Source organism: Phacochoerus africanus, chromosome 15 (genome assembly GCF_016906955.1).
Source record: "Phacochoerus africanus isolate WHEZ1 chromosome 15, ROS_Pafr_v1, whole genome shotgun sequence".
Classification (NCBI taxonomy): domain Eukaryota; kingdom Metazoa; phylum Chordata; class Mammalia; order Artiodactyla; family Suidae; genus Phacochoerus; species Phacochoerus africanus.
The window spans coordinates 12954568-12970212 of NC_062558.1; the positions used below are offsets into that span (position 1 = coordinate 12954568).

General features: G+C 48.0%; 1 protein-coding gene across 8 annotated transcripts in view; it reads left to right on the forward strand.

The window, feature by feature from the left end:
• HMBOX1 (homeobox containing 1) overlaps positions 1-13386 on the forward strand; it is a 203909-nt gene extending 190523 nt beyond the window's left edge. For 6 of the 8 annotated variants that reach the window (XM_047761041.1, XM_047761044.1, XM_047761042.1 and 3 more), the window contains one exon: positions 4-13386. In XM_047761041.1, coding sequence (XP_047616997.1) covers positions 4-141 — 138 coding nt within the window. In that variant the 3' untranslated portion in view covers positions 142-13386. The remainder of the gene's footprint in view (positions 1-3) is intronic. The other 2 variants (XR_007132250.1, XR_007132249.1) reach the window with 2 other exon arrangements.
• Positions 13387-15645: the final 2259 nt, after the last annotated feature.

Sequence of the window (15645 nt, forward strand, 5' to 3'; positions counted from 1 at the left end):
TAGGATGACAGCACTAGCCATAGTGACCACCAGGACCCCATCTCATTAGCTGTGGAAATGGCAGCAGTCAACCACACTATCTTGGCATTGGCCCGACAAGGAGCCAACGAAATCAAGACAGAGGCTCTGGATGACGACTGATCAGAGAGGGTGAACACGAGAAGTTAACTTAGTTTAGACGTAGCACCTTAGCAGACTTTCCTCGGTCCTTAACATGTGTTCTTACAGTATAACTTGCAGTTTCTTGTATGTCAGTTAGCCGTTAGGGTCTTGTTCTGTGAAGATGGCATGGTGCCCTCAGCCTTTGCATATACTCTCAGTATTAATTCCAGTAAATAATAACCAACCAACCAACCAAACTTCCCTCTCCCAGCCCCTGAGGCTAGAAAAATCTTGCTGCTCTGTCTTAGCATTCCAGGAAAGTGCTTCCAGGTATTTAGATAGCCCTCAGTTTTCAAATATTAGGCTACGTGTAAAACCTTGGGTATCTTTAGATTCCTGTAACACTAGTTTGTACCCCTTTTCCTTCCCCAAGACTGGTAGGATGCAAGCTGAGGTAGTGTGGCCCAGGATTGACAGACACCATTTGGGGAGTATCCGCAGAGTAAAAGGAACACTAGAATCCCTCCTCAGCGTGGGAGTAATTGATTTCCAGCTGCAATAAGCCGTGCCTCATAATAGTCACACTGTGGCTAGATTATACTTCTTTGGGTGCTGTGCTAAGAATGTCAGTGGAAAAACTCGATCTCAGATTTTGGTTGATGTTAACATGCCTGACACAGACATCCTTTCCTCTCACAAGCTGTGTGACTTAGATAAAATACTGCCTTCTCCTTTGGGACCATGATTAAAACAAACAAAAATGACAAAAAAAAAAAAGTCATTAAAAAAAACAAAACAAAACAGAAAACCCAGCTTGAGAGCATTGGAAAAAAAAAACAAAAAACAAAAAAAAAACATGAGCTGAATGTCTAATGGATTTTAAGTCCAGTTCTCAGAACCACTATACAGTATGTGGCACAGCTACGTGCCTGCCTGGAAAGGTGCTGGAGGTCGTCACGGAAGCTGCTTTGCCTCCTGTCTGTGTCCCCTTTCCCTGCTACCAAAAAAAGCTCTTTCAAGGATGGAGCTAAGGTCATAAGTAAGTGAACGAACTTCCAGTCTTTGTATCCATTAACCGAAGCCCCCTCCACATGAGAGGTTATTAGAAGACTTTATAGTGGGATTATGCTGACTGACTATCACAAATGCAAATACTTACCTAAATAGCAGCAGAAAAAAGCAGGGGACATTTGCCACTTATGTGGTGGGTCTGCGAGATACAACAGGATGTGACTGCTTTGGTGTTCTCTTTACTCTGTCCTTGGAGAGGTGTGAAAAGCTATATTGCTACAGGCAATTTATTTAATAATTGGAAGCCATATTGATAATGGATGTGGTAATATTTGTAAAGTTTAATCTACTTTAAGCAGCAGTAACTAATGGAATTTTTTTCCTTGATCACATATGTAGCACTTTTGTTACTTTTTAAAGATATTTATATTTGATAAATCTTTTTTTCATTTTGAGAATTCAAAATACCAAACAGTGAACGTGGGTTATAAAGTCACCCTGTGATCACCTTGTCATCTAGTAGCAAAATGATGAACTATTCATGCATCAAAGAAAATTACATCTGCTGGCCTTGGATGAAAATGATCTCTTGGCATCTCGATTAAAGGACGTGCTGTCACTGTGGGTAAGAGGAAACAGCCTTCAGTGTGGCAGCGTAGGGTGCGTCTGAAAGAGGCACAACTGCTCTATATTTCCTGCCTCACTCCATCTCTCCTTCCTATGTACAGAGAAGCCTTGTTTAAAGGGGAATATGGGGCTGGCTATTAAGCAGGGCTTTGTCTGTTTATCCATTACCTGAAAATGATTTCTGAGATTGAAGGAGGGTGCCATTTCCATACCTCTTCACCCTTCTTCCCCCACCAGATATTTTCAACTTAAAACCATTGTGAGAGAGAGAGAATGACTGACCTTCTTTGTTTTTTTTCCTTCCTCATTAGTGAGATATTGAATATCTGCCAGCTTCTCGCTGGTCTCACTCCTCCACGTAAGGCATATGCTGATGAGCTCATCTCCGCGTCTGTTAATCCTGCTTACGTCAGTGTAAGGAAGCCTTTGAGAGGCATGAAAATGCCACCTTATATGGGTCTGTGACTTTATATAGAGTTATAGGCAGGACCTGGGCCTGCTCCTGTCCATGGATTTCAGGGGGAAAATGTATATATTTTTTTCCAGCTTTCAAGAATTGAAGTAAAATGGAGCAGTCTTTTCTGTTTTACTATATTACTTGAACCAACAAATTCAAGAGTAGCATTCGTTATTCTCAGGAATGATCCCCCCACTCATTTTCTTGCTTGGTGCGTTTGACTTTTTATTTCAATTAGGAGATTGTTATCTTTCTTTCCTTTTATATTATTTAGAGAAAATATACCATATCTTTCCATTGTGGTGGAATTTTGTCTGCTTATTCTCAGTTGAATCATAAAGAAAAGGAGAGGGAAAAATACACTGTCTGACAAGCCACATCCATGATTTATTGTAAGGAGATTATTATAATTGATAGCTTCTTTATGATGGGATGGCTAGTATCATTTGTTCTTGCTGGTCCTTGTAAAGAAACAGACTCTTAACTGTTAAGGCAGCTGCGGTTTCTAAAGAAATACAGTGATTGCCAGAGAAGAGCTAAAAGGTTTTCATTGTTTCCAGACCTTTAAGGAAGGAAAGGAAGCTTCAGAGAATAAGAGAGAGTGAGTGTCCATAAGGGGAGTACCAGGTCCTACCTGGAAATCTGGGAACGTGAAAGGGCAGGTCTGCCGGTGCAGGTAGCATTGCCTTGGGTTCAGTAGGAACCGCAGGAAGGAGTCTGTGGTGGTTCTGTTAAGTTACAGAAGGCTGCCAGTTGTTCTGAGATCCACTGCCTTACATACAGCTTTTGCTTTTTCACCAAGAGTGTAGACATTCGGTTCTTTGGGGCCCCCAATTTAAATTTCCAAGTGGTTTTTTTGTTCATCACCAGGTTAATCCCATTGTCTTCTCCAGGCTACCTTAGTTCTTATAATGGCATATGGAGTTGCCACTGTCTAATTTTAATATCTTTGGAATAGTGAGTTTTTTTCTTAAGCTTTTTCAGTTTTGAGAAGTTGTATTAAAATAGAAACCCTAAACTGCTCTCTTACTGAAGGAAAAATAGGTTTTTAAAAAATCCTATTCTGTGCTTTTTGGATGTTCTGTCCTCTTCTCTCACTTCCTGCTGTACTTTTTTCAGGCCCCAGAGGAATCTTTCAAGGGCTGCCCCTTCCCTGGTGAGGAAGATTACACGGGTCAGGTGGGGGGACCATGCCAGCAGTTCAGGTAACTGGTCTGTTATTTTTTTTTAAGACACTTTCATTGAATTACTGTGGTCACATGGGTAAGCTTCCTACCCTTCTTCAAACACAGCCTTATAAAGGGACCTTTTAAAGCTGGACCATCCTGCTGCCATCTCTGCCCATCTCATGAGAACCTTAACATGGGATGAAGGCCAGGGAGGGCCAAACAGTACACTCTTGAGACCTTCTTCTAGGACCAGTCAGTATCAAATAGACATTGTGGTTTATTTCATCAAAGCCTTAAGGCAGTTCTGAGGTGTTGAAAAGTGTGGTTACCTTCCATGCACCTGTGGAGTCTGTACAGTTCTCACAGGTTGTCATTTGGTGGGGTGGTCCCTCCCCCACATCCTCAGAGTCCTTCACAGGAAGAAAGAGCCTGGAACAGGAAGACCCCTTTAAGCTCAGTCTAGGTGACCATCTAAAAGGACGTGAGGGGCAGCTCCTCAGTCTGAAGGCTGTAAGCCAGCCCTGGTGGTCAGCAGCACCTCCATCCAGATGTCCAGATACATTTTACTTCCAAGGGGACAACTCATGGAGAGCTGGTGACGCAGTTGTATCAGTTCTCCCTATTTGGCCTTTGTCTTTTCAAATTTCCCTCTCGGATTTCAGTCATCAGGCACTAACTGTAAATAAATACACTTTCATTCCATCAGGCATCTCTAGTCACATCCTGTCTGTCTGTGAACAGCTCCTCTTCTCTTTTCCTCTGGGCTCCAAACCAAGGCCTCATCTTGAGCCAACTTCTTGCTGGAATTTTGTATCTTTCACAGCAGGCAGAGCATGTAGGTGTGGTCCATCTCTTCACACAAACACTCCTTCCCGTCTTACAGCTCAGCTTTGACCAGCTGCACATCCCACTGACCAGCTACATTCTTTCTGCCCACAAGAGTGGAAGTAGTCCCTTTTTCCTAAGTGATCTCCCACCCCCATCCTAAAAATGTGAACGTCAAGTCCTTCTCTCTCTTTGGTCTTAAGAAGGGTTTGGGTAGAAGCAGTCTTCCCATTTAGCTCATGGCTCTGCCTTTTAAAATTGCTTTTGTGTCTTTTGTTGTTGTTCAGAGAACCACCAGAGTATTTTCTCCCCAGTGAGTCTCAACAGATTCTTAGGCAATAATTTTTCTTCTTATTGATGACCCTGTGCTCAGTAGCACCCTGCATTGAATAGTCCTCTACTTGTATGTTGGTTTTCTGTGTTAATCTCTCTCCGTGATTTAAATCTTATGTCAGAGTGGTGATAGTTTGTCAGTTTGTTGTGATTATTAGTAATGTCTTACTACTGTATTCCTTGGGCTGCATTGAGATCAGCCAAATCCATTTATAGCTTTACTGAGCCGGATTTGTCCGTCAAGAGTTCCCAAGTGAAAGTTGGGCACATTGACCAGCTCCTGCAGATGGTATCTTTGTGGGACGGAGGGATGGGGTGGGGGGAGAGCAGGGGGCAGGGGTAGGAATTACATACAACATTCCTTTTTGTGTGCTCTCTAAATAGCAAGGATGTTTACTCAGGATTTGGGGATCAGTTGTTAGCCATACTGAATTTGGCAAACTGAGCTGCATGCCCTGGAAACCCTCTTCTGTTTCTTAAGTTCCATCCTGTCTGATTTACATGACCGAGTAATGCCTAAGTTATCCAGTTTAAAGGTGTGGCACCATAATGAGAACGGCAGATGTCCCCTAGGAGGCAACCGTGAGTGAGCAGCATCCCTGTGACGAGTTCCCTCATGGGCCAGGTGCTGTCAAAGCAGAGGCCCTTTCTTTTTCTCTGCCGCCGTCTCCTTCATTAGATGTTCTTCTTTTCAAAAGATGATAATCACATAAGAGGAAAGACTTCCTTACTGCTCTCAAGAGAACTACCACAGAAAGGTGGTGGGAAAGGCTTTTTAAACATCTCAAGCCAGGTCCGTCCTCCCATCACAGAAACTCCTCTCAGTTCTACTTGGAAAGGCTGTTCTTAATTCTCTTTACTTACAAGCCGAGAGTAATGCGCTACTACTCTTGCCACCTGAGAGAGCTGATGATTGACCCACTAATCACTGCAAGCTTATGAGTTGAGAAGTTTCCATATCAGCTTCATTATTCTTCCTTAGCAGGGATGAGAAATAGCAGCAAAAGGAAAGCTAACAATCTGAGAAATCGGCTTTCCTGTAACAGCAGTTTTCTTCTCTAATCAAGACGGGAATAAATAGAGAGGGGCAAGTTGGCGGCAAGGATCTTCCCTCCCCTCCTTCATGTCACCCGTGGACCTTGAGGACCCGGCGGGCGCCTTGGATTACAGGTGTGTGTATCCTGGACTTCGTCTTCTGGGCCCAAGCAGTGAGGAGAGCTAAATCTAGCTGATTCCAGTGAAATCTGACAAGCAGTCTTACACCCCCAACAGTTCATCACACACCATTCACATCCATTATCTCCTTAGCCAGCACCTGACAGAAGGGGAGATCTGGGGGGGGGGCCTTTGTCTTTCTCTCCCGACAGCCCTTTTATTTGGCAAGTTTTCTGGGCGATCTGCCCCAGTCTGGGCAGCAGGGCCGTGCCCTCTGGTGGCCTGAGTGCAGGGGCAGCAGTGGGGTGTGTGCCGGTGTCCGGCTGCCGTGTGGCCTGAGTGCAGGCGCGTGTGCACAGCTCCCGCCGGCACTTCCTTCTGACACCTCAGGGTGCCGGCTTCCTTGACTCCATTTTTATTCTCTCTCTTTAAGTAAAAATGGCTCTATACAACCATAATTAACTCTAAGATTCTCGTTGGTGTGCTGTGATCAAATGAAGGTCTGCCTGAATCCTTTCAAATTGTAACCATGGTAATTGAGGGGGAGGGTGTAGAATGACTATATGAAAATATAATGACAATTGTTCTGAATGACTGAGTGTCCTCCTGACATGTAATTAGCTGTTTTAGCGAGATGTAGATTGGCATGGTCATAATTAAAAGGATTTCTGTCCTTTATTCGATTGAAAATGGCAGATCTCCCATTCCCTGTTCCCTTTGAGCACTAATGCTCCCAAGAACATTTGGAACAGCAACTCTGTAAACTAAAGTAATGACATGGTGTTCATGTCCTCTCCTAAGTGAAGGAGAAGGATTTGGAGTTATTTCAGCTTCCAACTGGAAGCCTTTGATTATCGCCCCGCATTGGACTTCTAAATCACATGAAACCCCTCTCTAACATCCAGTTGCAGCCAACCCCATCTTTGACAGAAACTGCAGTTGGAATCCCAGATTATTCTGTCCCACATGATAACCAGCTTGGGAACCTGACATTTCCTGCTTCCCTGGAATTCTAAATTTTTCCTTGGTTACTTCACGTTTACGTTGCCGTCACCATCAGCAAGTTTTCTTCGTCTAGAGCAAAAGACGTGACAAAACACATATGAATAAGCTAAAACCTACAGGCTTTAAAGAACTATGTGGCATAAGTGAAATACTGGCATTTGCAATGTTCTAACATTACTGGAGGAAAAGAACAGAACATGTAAATTTCACCCAGGTTTTCTCACCTGGCTGGCAATTACCCACTTCCTCATGTCACCAGCCTTTGTTATCCTGAGTTTTCCCCATTGTTCTCTGTGTCGGTGGGACTGGCCCTCTGGCCCTTCTAAATCCATGTTCTCTCCCTCCCACTTTCCATTCCTTTTCCACCTGCCTGGTCCCTTTGAGCAGCAAGCACGTGGTCATGACACTTTACATGGCCTCCTGCCCACAAAGCCCGTGTCGTCACCTTGAGGCCTACTGCCAGATGGGACCTGCTGCATCTAGTCTCTCTCTAGAATATGCCCTGCTTGGTTCTTCCCATCACTTGCAGAAGTCTTTATTCAGTTGTTTGATCAAGAATGAGTCCACACAAATACCAGCACTCAGCGTAGTGCCATGTGGCCTGGCTGTGCTGGCGAGCCTGGCCCCTGAGCCCTCTCTTCTTCAGGCGTGGACACTCCAGGGCTGAGTAGCAGCCACTGAGGAAAATATAGCTCTTGTTTTTGTTCATACTTTGCCGCTTATCCTTATACAAATGTTTTCCCCTCGCCACATGTCACAGAGGGAATCCTAACCCACCTGCTCAACTTCAGTTTCATAAAAATGCTGAAGTGGGGCTGCTGCTTTTATAGTTCTCCAGCCCCCCTCCACATACACACACACACATATGCACAGAATTTGGATAAACGTTCTGCCTTGGGATTTTTTATTTCTGTTGCCCTCAAAATACCTGTAGTGAGTTGCATAGTAGTTGGGCTAGCTCGGGAAAAAGAATGCCATGAGAGGTTTTCACTCAGCCCTGCATTTCCTACAAGATCTAAAAGCCACTTAGCCTCCACTCCTCCACGCCACCTGCTTTCAGGTGAAGATACACGAGCAGTCACTGGGACTTTCTCTGGGACCCTGTCAGTCTCCTGACAGGTGAAATGGTTGTGGATTTATGAGCCCAAAGATCGGCGTATCCCGTCCGTTTTCTTATTTTCCCAGTTGCTGAAAGATAACTGTCGCCATTAAATTGAGAATCTGTCTTAAGATTAGCAATTCTGAGAACTGACTGGATGAGTGTAATTCTGTGATTTGTGAGACATGCATTGAAACAGCCAGCAGAACATTCTGATTATCTGCTAACATTCGAAGAAAATAGAATTATCACTGCAGTTAAAACCTTCTAACATAATCTACTATTTTCGAAATCAAAGTATTAGATGTGCTGCTTAAAGGATGGTGCTACTTCAGAAGAAAAGGAGTTGGCAAGACATCTCTCTTCACAGATGTTCCCGGAGGCCACTTTGGTGATTCAAAATCCCCTACCCCACTTACTCCTTTCCCACCCCCACCCGCCACTGAAAAGAAAACAATAGGGCCAGCTTACCAAAGTCAGTGAAAATACAGCTAGTTCTCACCCCCAAAATAGGTATTTTTTGGAAGAAAACACCAGAAGTAAGTTATTCTTACAAGAAACCAGAGTAAAGACTTGTCATTCTAAGTCACTGTGAACATTCAAACCTCCTGAGCACTCAAGCTCCCTTTACTGGCATGTCTCCTGTGCCAGCACTGTGCTGAGGGTCTTACCATCTCCTTTATTCTCGAAGGTTCGCAGACTCTGCCCTGAGCAGTAGCCCCTTAATGGAGTCAAGTAAAAGCCCCAGTCACTCCTTCGGTCTGGTAGGATGTTACGGGGATGTCTGCCTGGCGCTGCTGAAGGAAACCTCATTTAACCTGCTCCTCTTTCTTGTGAGCTGTGCTGGCTGGTCCCCACTGAGACCCTGTCACACCGCCATCATTCCTGTGCCGACACTGGACCAGTGTTGCCATGATGACCTAGACACCAGAGCACCCTTCTCCTTAGCCTTGCTCCTCCGTTGCTGACGGTGACAGGAATGCAGTGAACATGGTGAGGCTTGGCAGCTGTGATGTGAAACCTTGTTTCAAGTCCCTTGTCCCTGTCTCCACCTCGAGGCAGCGAAGATGAAGGTCTTGCCTTTTCCTGGGAAGGAACGCCAGGCTGGCTTACAGTCCGATCCTGAGGGGAACTCCTTGGGTGTAGTTGTACTTTGTGTGGGCGGAGAATTTGAAAAGCTCACTCTTCCTGTTTTCTCTCTCTTCAGCTCTCTGAGCATTTTCAGAGCCGGTTAGTTTTAGGCATCCTGCTTGTGTGTGGAAGTTTTGCTAAGCCATTCCCACTTGTGAGCAACAGGGGCCAGGCAGGCGCTTTGGAGAGCCATGGCCCGAGGCCGGCGTTTTGTCAGCATTGGCTGTGGGCTCCCTGTGGCTCAGAGTAAGAACTGCTAACAAGCACAGCCCAGCTCAAGGTCAGCACCTTGGGGCTTGTGTGGCGGATTAGGGCCACGGGCACTAAGCTACTTGGGGTCGCGACTAAAATTCCATGTTTCTCCCTTCTTTTTCCAGCTCTTTTCCTCTCAAAAATAGGTGGTTCTCCAGGGGCCGGCTCTGTCACTTCTCTCTTCTGACCACTTAGTCACACCCTGGGCATCTCCAGAGCCCTGAGCCCTGGAGAGTGGAAACCACCCCAGGAGCAAGGCCTTGCTGGGAGTGGCCCCCTGAGTGGGTCCCCAGGTTGACGGCTGGGGATTGGCGGGCCCTTGTCCCATTCATTAACTGACTCGTGGGGTTTTCCATTATCTGCCCCACCATATAAACCTGCCCCTAAAGTGAAGGGGAGAGGGCATGTGTACCTTCTGCTGTTATACTGGCATCTCTGGTGGCAGCTGGGGACCCTGAAAGTTCAGAACGGAGACGGGGACTCCTCCCGAGGAGTGACTCACCAGCCAGGGTTGCAGGGCAGAGCTGGTCACTGAACTTGTGTTCTCGTCACAACTTCCCCTCACTTCCAGATCAGGTCTGACCTCAGGCTGGTTGCTGGCTTCCTTTGAGCATAGAAACTGCCTTTGGCTTTATTGGAACTAGGAGCCCAGCATAAAACTGTGAGGGTCTTTCTTCCACTTCATCAGCAGCTGTTAAACAGGAAACACAATGACATCATTGCTGTGTTTGTAAACAGCAGCCAGTCTAGTGATACTGCAGTGAACTCTTGTTTTCATGCCAGACTCATGGGTAGGGGTGCAGTGTAAACGCCAGTAGTGGGCTTAATGGCGAGCTCGGCTGTGGGCTCCTGTCAGGATAATGTTTGTTATCATTTGCCTCTGAAACCACACTTCAGTATTGTTAGTGAACCCCTTAATCCTGCATCTCAAAAATGGGCACCACGAAGCCAAAACCAAAGCTATGGGGGCGGGGGGGTGGGTAGGGAGAGCTCTCTGCAAGCAGTGGCAGCTCTGCTCTTGATTGCCCTTCGGTTTTGCCAGAACACTCCTCTCAGAAGGCCCTCCTCTTTTCCTAGTAGTTTTTTCACAGCGATGTCAAGTCTGTGCGGACCACGTCTCACCCCCATCCTGTGGCCGAGCGCCCAGAGCGGGCCACCCTGACTCCTGTGCTGGCTTTTTGCCCTGTCCATTCCTCCTGCTCTGCAGAACCTCGGAAGACAAAGGCCTCGGCAGGTTCACCCAGGCTTCAGGGTGGGACGCTGGCCCTGCCAGAAGATGCCAAGAACATCATAGTTGCCTCCCCTGGAAGAGCCCACAGCCTTCTCTGATCCCCACGGGCTCCCCTCCCTCCCACAGCCAAGGTCGCGTTGGGTATGCAGTACCTTCCGAGGACGAATTTTCTCTTTGTTTTTTAAGTGCCTACACACGTTACAGACCTCTGGGACCTGCCAGAGAGTCAGCTCGTGCCCTGCCCCTCCCTCCCGGACCCTGCACTTGGCCCTGCCATGGGGGCGGCCCCTCACCAGGGTACCCGGGTTCTGCAGGCGGAGCAGCAGTGAGGGCGGCACGCGGGGCGAGGTGGTCATTGCCCATCAGGCTGGCTTTGTCGCTCTTTCCTCTGCTGCTGCTTTAGGGGTGTTTCGGCTGATGGGGGTCATGGTCCTGTCAGTGAGACTGTTAAGGAGCTTTCTCAGCAAAGTCTGTAGCCGCCAAGTGAGGAAGACAGGAAAGCGAGGCAGTCTCAGAGCAGAAACCCGAGTGTCTGACAGCAGCCGGAAGGTGCATCCAGACCCCAAAGGGCGAAGGATGAGATAGTCACAGTTAAGAACAGGATGATTCATTTGCCATCATTAGTCACGGGACCCCTGGCTGCCCGACCTCGTCCTCTTCCTAGATTGGAGTGATCAGGGGTCTGCCCTCAGGGGCACAAAAAGGCTGTCGTTGGGAGGGGGTGGGTGAAACACCATCAAAAGTGCGTCTGTGCAAATGTGTGAGATTGTTTGCTTCTTTTTTAAAGTACCTTCAGTCTGACCTAAATTTGGGGCCTTGATCACGTGGTGTGGACGAGGTTGTTCTGTGACCACACTTGACATCACACCACTAAGCAGTGCTCAGATGATTTGTTGGTGCATTAGAAGGTTTTGCAGAATGGAACAGTCCATACCCAGGCACTTTATTTTCATGAGTAATCCAGCATTTTTGTTCAGACAGTGGAACAGCCCACACACCGGGCCTTCCCATTTAACCCATGCGGGCGTTTGCCAGAGGAACCCAGCTGGGTGGAGAGTGAGCAGGTGGCCGGGACTGCCCCATGGTGGCCAGTGAGGCTGTTCTGGACGTGCACTTGTCGGCTCCAGTTGTGGTTGAGACGAGATGAACGTGAGCGAGGCTGAACCAGGGGAGCCGGCCTCGAGAAGCCACCAGAGGCGGGAAGGGCTGGGAGCTCCCCGTCCTTGTGTGCTGCGGGGGCGGGAAGCAGCTGGCACAGCAAGTTCTAAAGTGGAAAGCGAGTTGCTGGTGGTAATTCGATCAAATACCGCGGACCAGATGCCTGGGGCTGCCTGAAAGCCCGCAGCATCCACCAAACACTGGAGTGTCTGCGGGGGGCTCCCCCTGCCTTCGCCGCCTGTCTTAGTCTTCGTGTCTCCCCTTGGCGTCTCCGGTCTGTCCCCATCTTGTGCACCATGTGCCCCTGAGGGGAGTCGCACCTGTGTCTGAGTCTGCTGTAAGGTGTTCAGTCTACCTCAAGGGGTCATCATGGTCAGCTCTGTCCCATAGCAGTCCTGCCGACGTCGCCACACACACTGGAATGTATATCTGCCCCGGCCCCGCCTTCCCGTCAGTAACCTCCTGACCCCGTCTTTTCCTCTGTCACCACCAACTCCTAGTGCAAATTGGATGCTGCTTTAAATGTGAAAACAATTGTTCAAAAGCTATAAAACCTGAATGAAAGCTAAAGCTGAATTTATAAGCCTTGTTGCATATGAGCCAAAAGTGCAAAAAGCTCTATATAATGAACTAACCTGCCACTCGTATAAATATAAATATATATAAATATATTAAAATCAGACTGTTCTACAAAATTGTGTATTTGTATTTTTGTGTACGTACAATTTTCTGCTAAGCAGAAGGAGGGTGTAGTATAGGGCGCTGTGAGAAGAGATTTCGTTTAATCCTATTGCTTTGTTACTTATTTTTGTTAACATCAGATGCCTGTCTTCGTCTTACGTGTATGACACTGTTTGGAAAGCTGCAGTATCTCTCTTCCTTAGGGCCAGAGTCCATTGGAGAATGAAATCCGGGGTGGAGAGAGTCGGTCTGGCAGGACTGAGGGAGAGAGCACGGCCTCTGAGAAGCAAAAATCCCATTTCTAGAAATCAGCTTCCAAAGAGATTGTCAGATCTGACGCAGACTCCCCACTGGGTCCGCCGGGAGGGGACGCAGGACCTCTCTGAAGTGAGGGACAGGGCCTCTTATCTCTGGGCCAGAAGTTTGCCCAGAAAGCAGCAGGGGGCTGTGCCTGGCCCTCATGCCCAGCTCACCGGCCATCCCTGGGCTCCCATCCCTCTTCCAAGTAGTTGCTGCCTTTCTCAGATCAGGTTATAAAACGCCTTCCCTCTGCTGAGCAGCTGGCGCTTCACCACCCAGAGCTCCAGCCCCAGTTCCCTGGAGGGTCTCAGAACCCACCTTCCCGGTGCTAACACACAAGAGGGGGTAGCATGGCTGCCAGTCATGGCCAGAAACCAACCACCGGACAGGCCGGGCCCAAAGAAAAGCTCCGCGTGCCCGGGACAGTTGGCCCTCCCACCACAAAGGCGTCCAGAGGCCCCAGGCCCAGGCCCGCCCCCTGCTGCCCACTCACCTCTCAGCCCCGTGACAGTCCCTCTTGACGTGAACCTTCTCTGGGGAGAGCGATACTGCACCTTCACCTGTGGGACTCATATTTATAACAATGTGTAATGACTGTAGCAAAAAGCCCTTGTTTCTCGATGTAAATGGTCAAAGAAACAAGTGCTCTATTGTATTGATTAAAATAGTTCAAATGAGTCCTGTATCATTGTATCTCCTATTCTGGATTAGTGCCTTTTGGACAGTAGACTGTTCTGTAATTAAAATGTAGTATACTGCTTTTTTGTACAGTTTTGTTTTAATAAAACTTTTTTTTAATTTGTGTTTACTTTAGTATTGTACCTATTAGAGAATAAAATGTATAACTGAACGAAGACTGGCTGGGATTTCTTTGAATAAGAACAGTCATTTGGCAGTGCCCTGACACTTTTGTTCTGAACATCTGTCCCTTCCTGCTTTACAAAAGGACTGGTTCCCCAGAGACCCAAAGACACTTGACAGAGGTTGAGGGAACAACCCAGCACCACCAAGTTGAGAGGGAATGTCGGCCCCGAATCCAGCCACTTCTGCCTCTAGCCTATGCTCCCTCTGTGCCTGCCTTGAATTCCCCAGAAGCAGCTATGCCTTCCCATAGCTTTCCTGTCCCCTCACACCATCCTCCTCCATCTTCAAACCACTGGGATGCCGCCTCTTCTCTACCACGAAGACCACAGCCTTTACTGTGCTATGAACTCCCAGCCCAGGCCACACCCTGAGCACCTCACTTTCCTAAAAGAGCCATCTTTCTTAGGGCTTCACCGCTAGCAGGAAAAAACAAAGTGAGACCAAGCTGCATTTCTTTGAGGCGTCCAAAGATTGGGAGTAAATTCTTTTCAGCAGGACTCAAGGACCAGGTAGGTGCCCACAACCCCCCGTCACCCACAGACTGAGATGGGTTTACTGGTCCCTCCTCAGAGAAAACTGAGATGTAAACTGTTTCCTTCTTACACAGAATTAGAAAAGACTATGCAAAACCTTAAGCTTATGCCCCCTTAATGAGGGGCAGGGGGATGCGAGGCCCCTTCTCACCTCCATGCTCCTCTATTTGGGCCAAAATTTTGTTCCTTCTAGTCCTTTCCTTCAGGGCCCACCTGCCCAGCAGCACCCACTTCCCCCTGAGTCCTCCAAATACACTTGTCTGGAGGAACCTCAACCCCTAAAGCTCAGGCCCCTCCCGTGGGCAGGTGCTCTAGATTCCCCAATGTGGGACTCATCCAGCAACACAAGGCTGGAGCAGGACGGTGTGCCAGTGTTCTCAGGGACCCAGCGAGTCAGTGAAAACATTAAATGTGATGCACACCAGCGCCCATTCTGGGGTCTGAGCAACTGTTAAAAAAAAAAGAAAAGAAAAGAAAAAAAAAAAAAAACCCATACTCTTCTCCAAAGGAGATCTCAAGTTGTATGAGAGTAACAGCTCAAAAAGTAAGATTCACCCTAGGAGCCAGATCAATGTGAGACTTGCCTTAGAGCAGGACAGCTTCTTGCTGCCAAATTTGTCATTATTTGGCAGGGCTTATCTCTGAGAGCAAGTCTTGGCACTTGGGAACATAAACAAGTCACACTAAGATGTGCTCTGATGGCTCCTCCAGTCAGCGTGGCTGCAGCCCTATATCTGCAGAGCATGTCACGATGCAGGGCCACCAGCGCACCAGGCCAACTGTGTCCCACCACAAGCAAGGCCCTGAGGGCCACCTCAGAAGGACAGCTTCTCTACCCTCCTCAGTGCTGGTTCGAGCCTGCACTGAGCTGCAGGTGGGCGCCATGCCCTGAGGATATTGGCCTCGGGGGCAAGCAGGGCCCAACAAATGCTGTCAGGTTTCACAGCCCATGGGGATTAGACCCAGCCCCACTGGCATCCACAGCCACAACCATCTTCCTCTGAACATTGCGTTGCAGAACCTTTGAAGGTCCACTCACCTCTGCAGCAGTGGAGAGAAGTCCTCTGATCCCCAGGTGGGGAGTCTGACGTGGGGGCCGTGAGGCAGGTCAAGGTGGGCAGCAGAGCCAAGGCCTGAGAGCCAGGACATCCCTGCTCAGAGAAGCAGTCTCCCAGTTTGTCAGCCCAGAAGCTCCAATTACCTTGAGTCTTAAGGCTGTTGGAAAGTTTCTGTTGGTTCTTGGCTCCTGATAAAGGTATCCACCAAGGGGTAAAAGACACCACTGAACCAAACCACAAAGAGTGCAGGGCTGGGGAGTGCGCTCAGGGGACCTCCTGCTTCCCTGGCACCCCTCTTCCATTTCTCTTATTTACTTATTTATTGCTTTTTAGGGCCACACTCGAGGCTTACGGAAGTTCCCAGGCTAGGGGTCAAATTGGAGCTACAGCTGCAGGGCTACACCACAGCCACAGCAACGAAGAATCCTTAACCCACTGAGCCAGGCCAGGGATCAAATCTGCATCCTCACTGATACTAGTCAGATTCTTTCCACTGTGTCACAACGGGAATTCCTCTTCCATCTCATTCTTGAAAAGTCCCACCTTGATCACCCAGAACCAGGCCACCCCAGCCTGAGGGATAGTCTGGAATGAGCCCAAACATCACTGCCTCAGCGTGGAGGAGGGGAAAGCAACCAGACAACCTCAGACAAA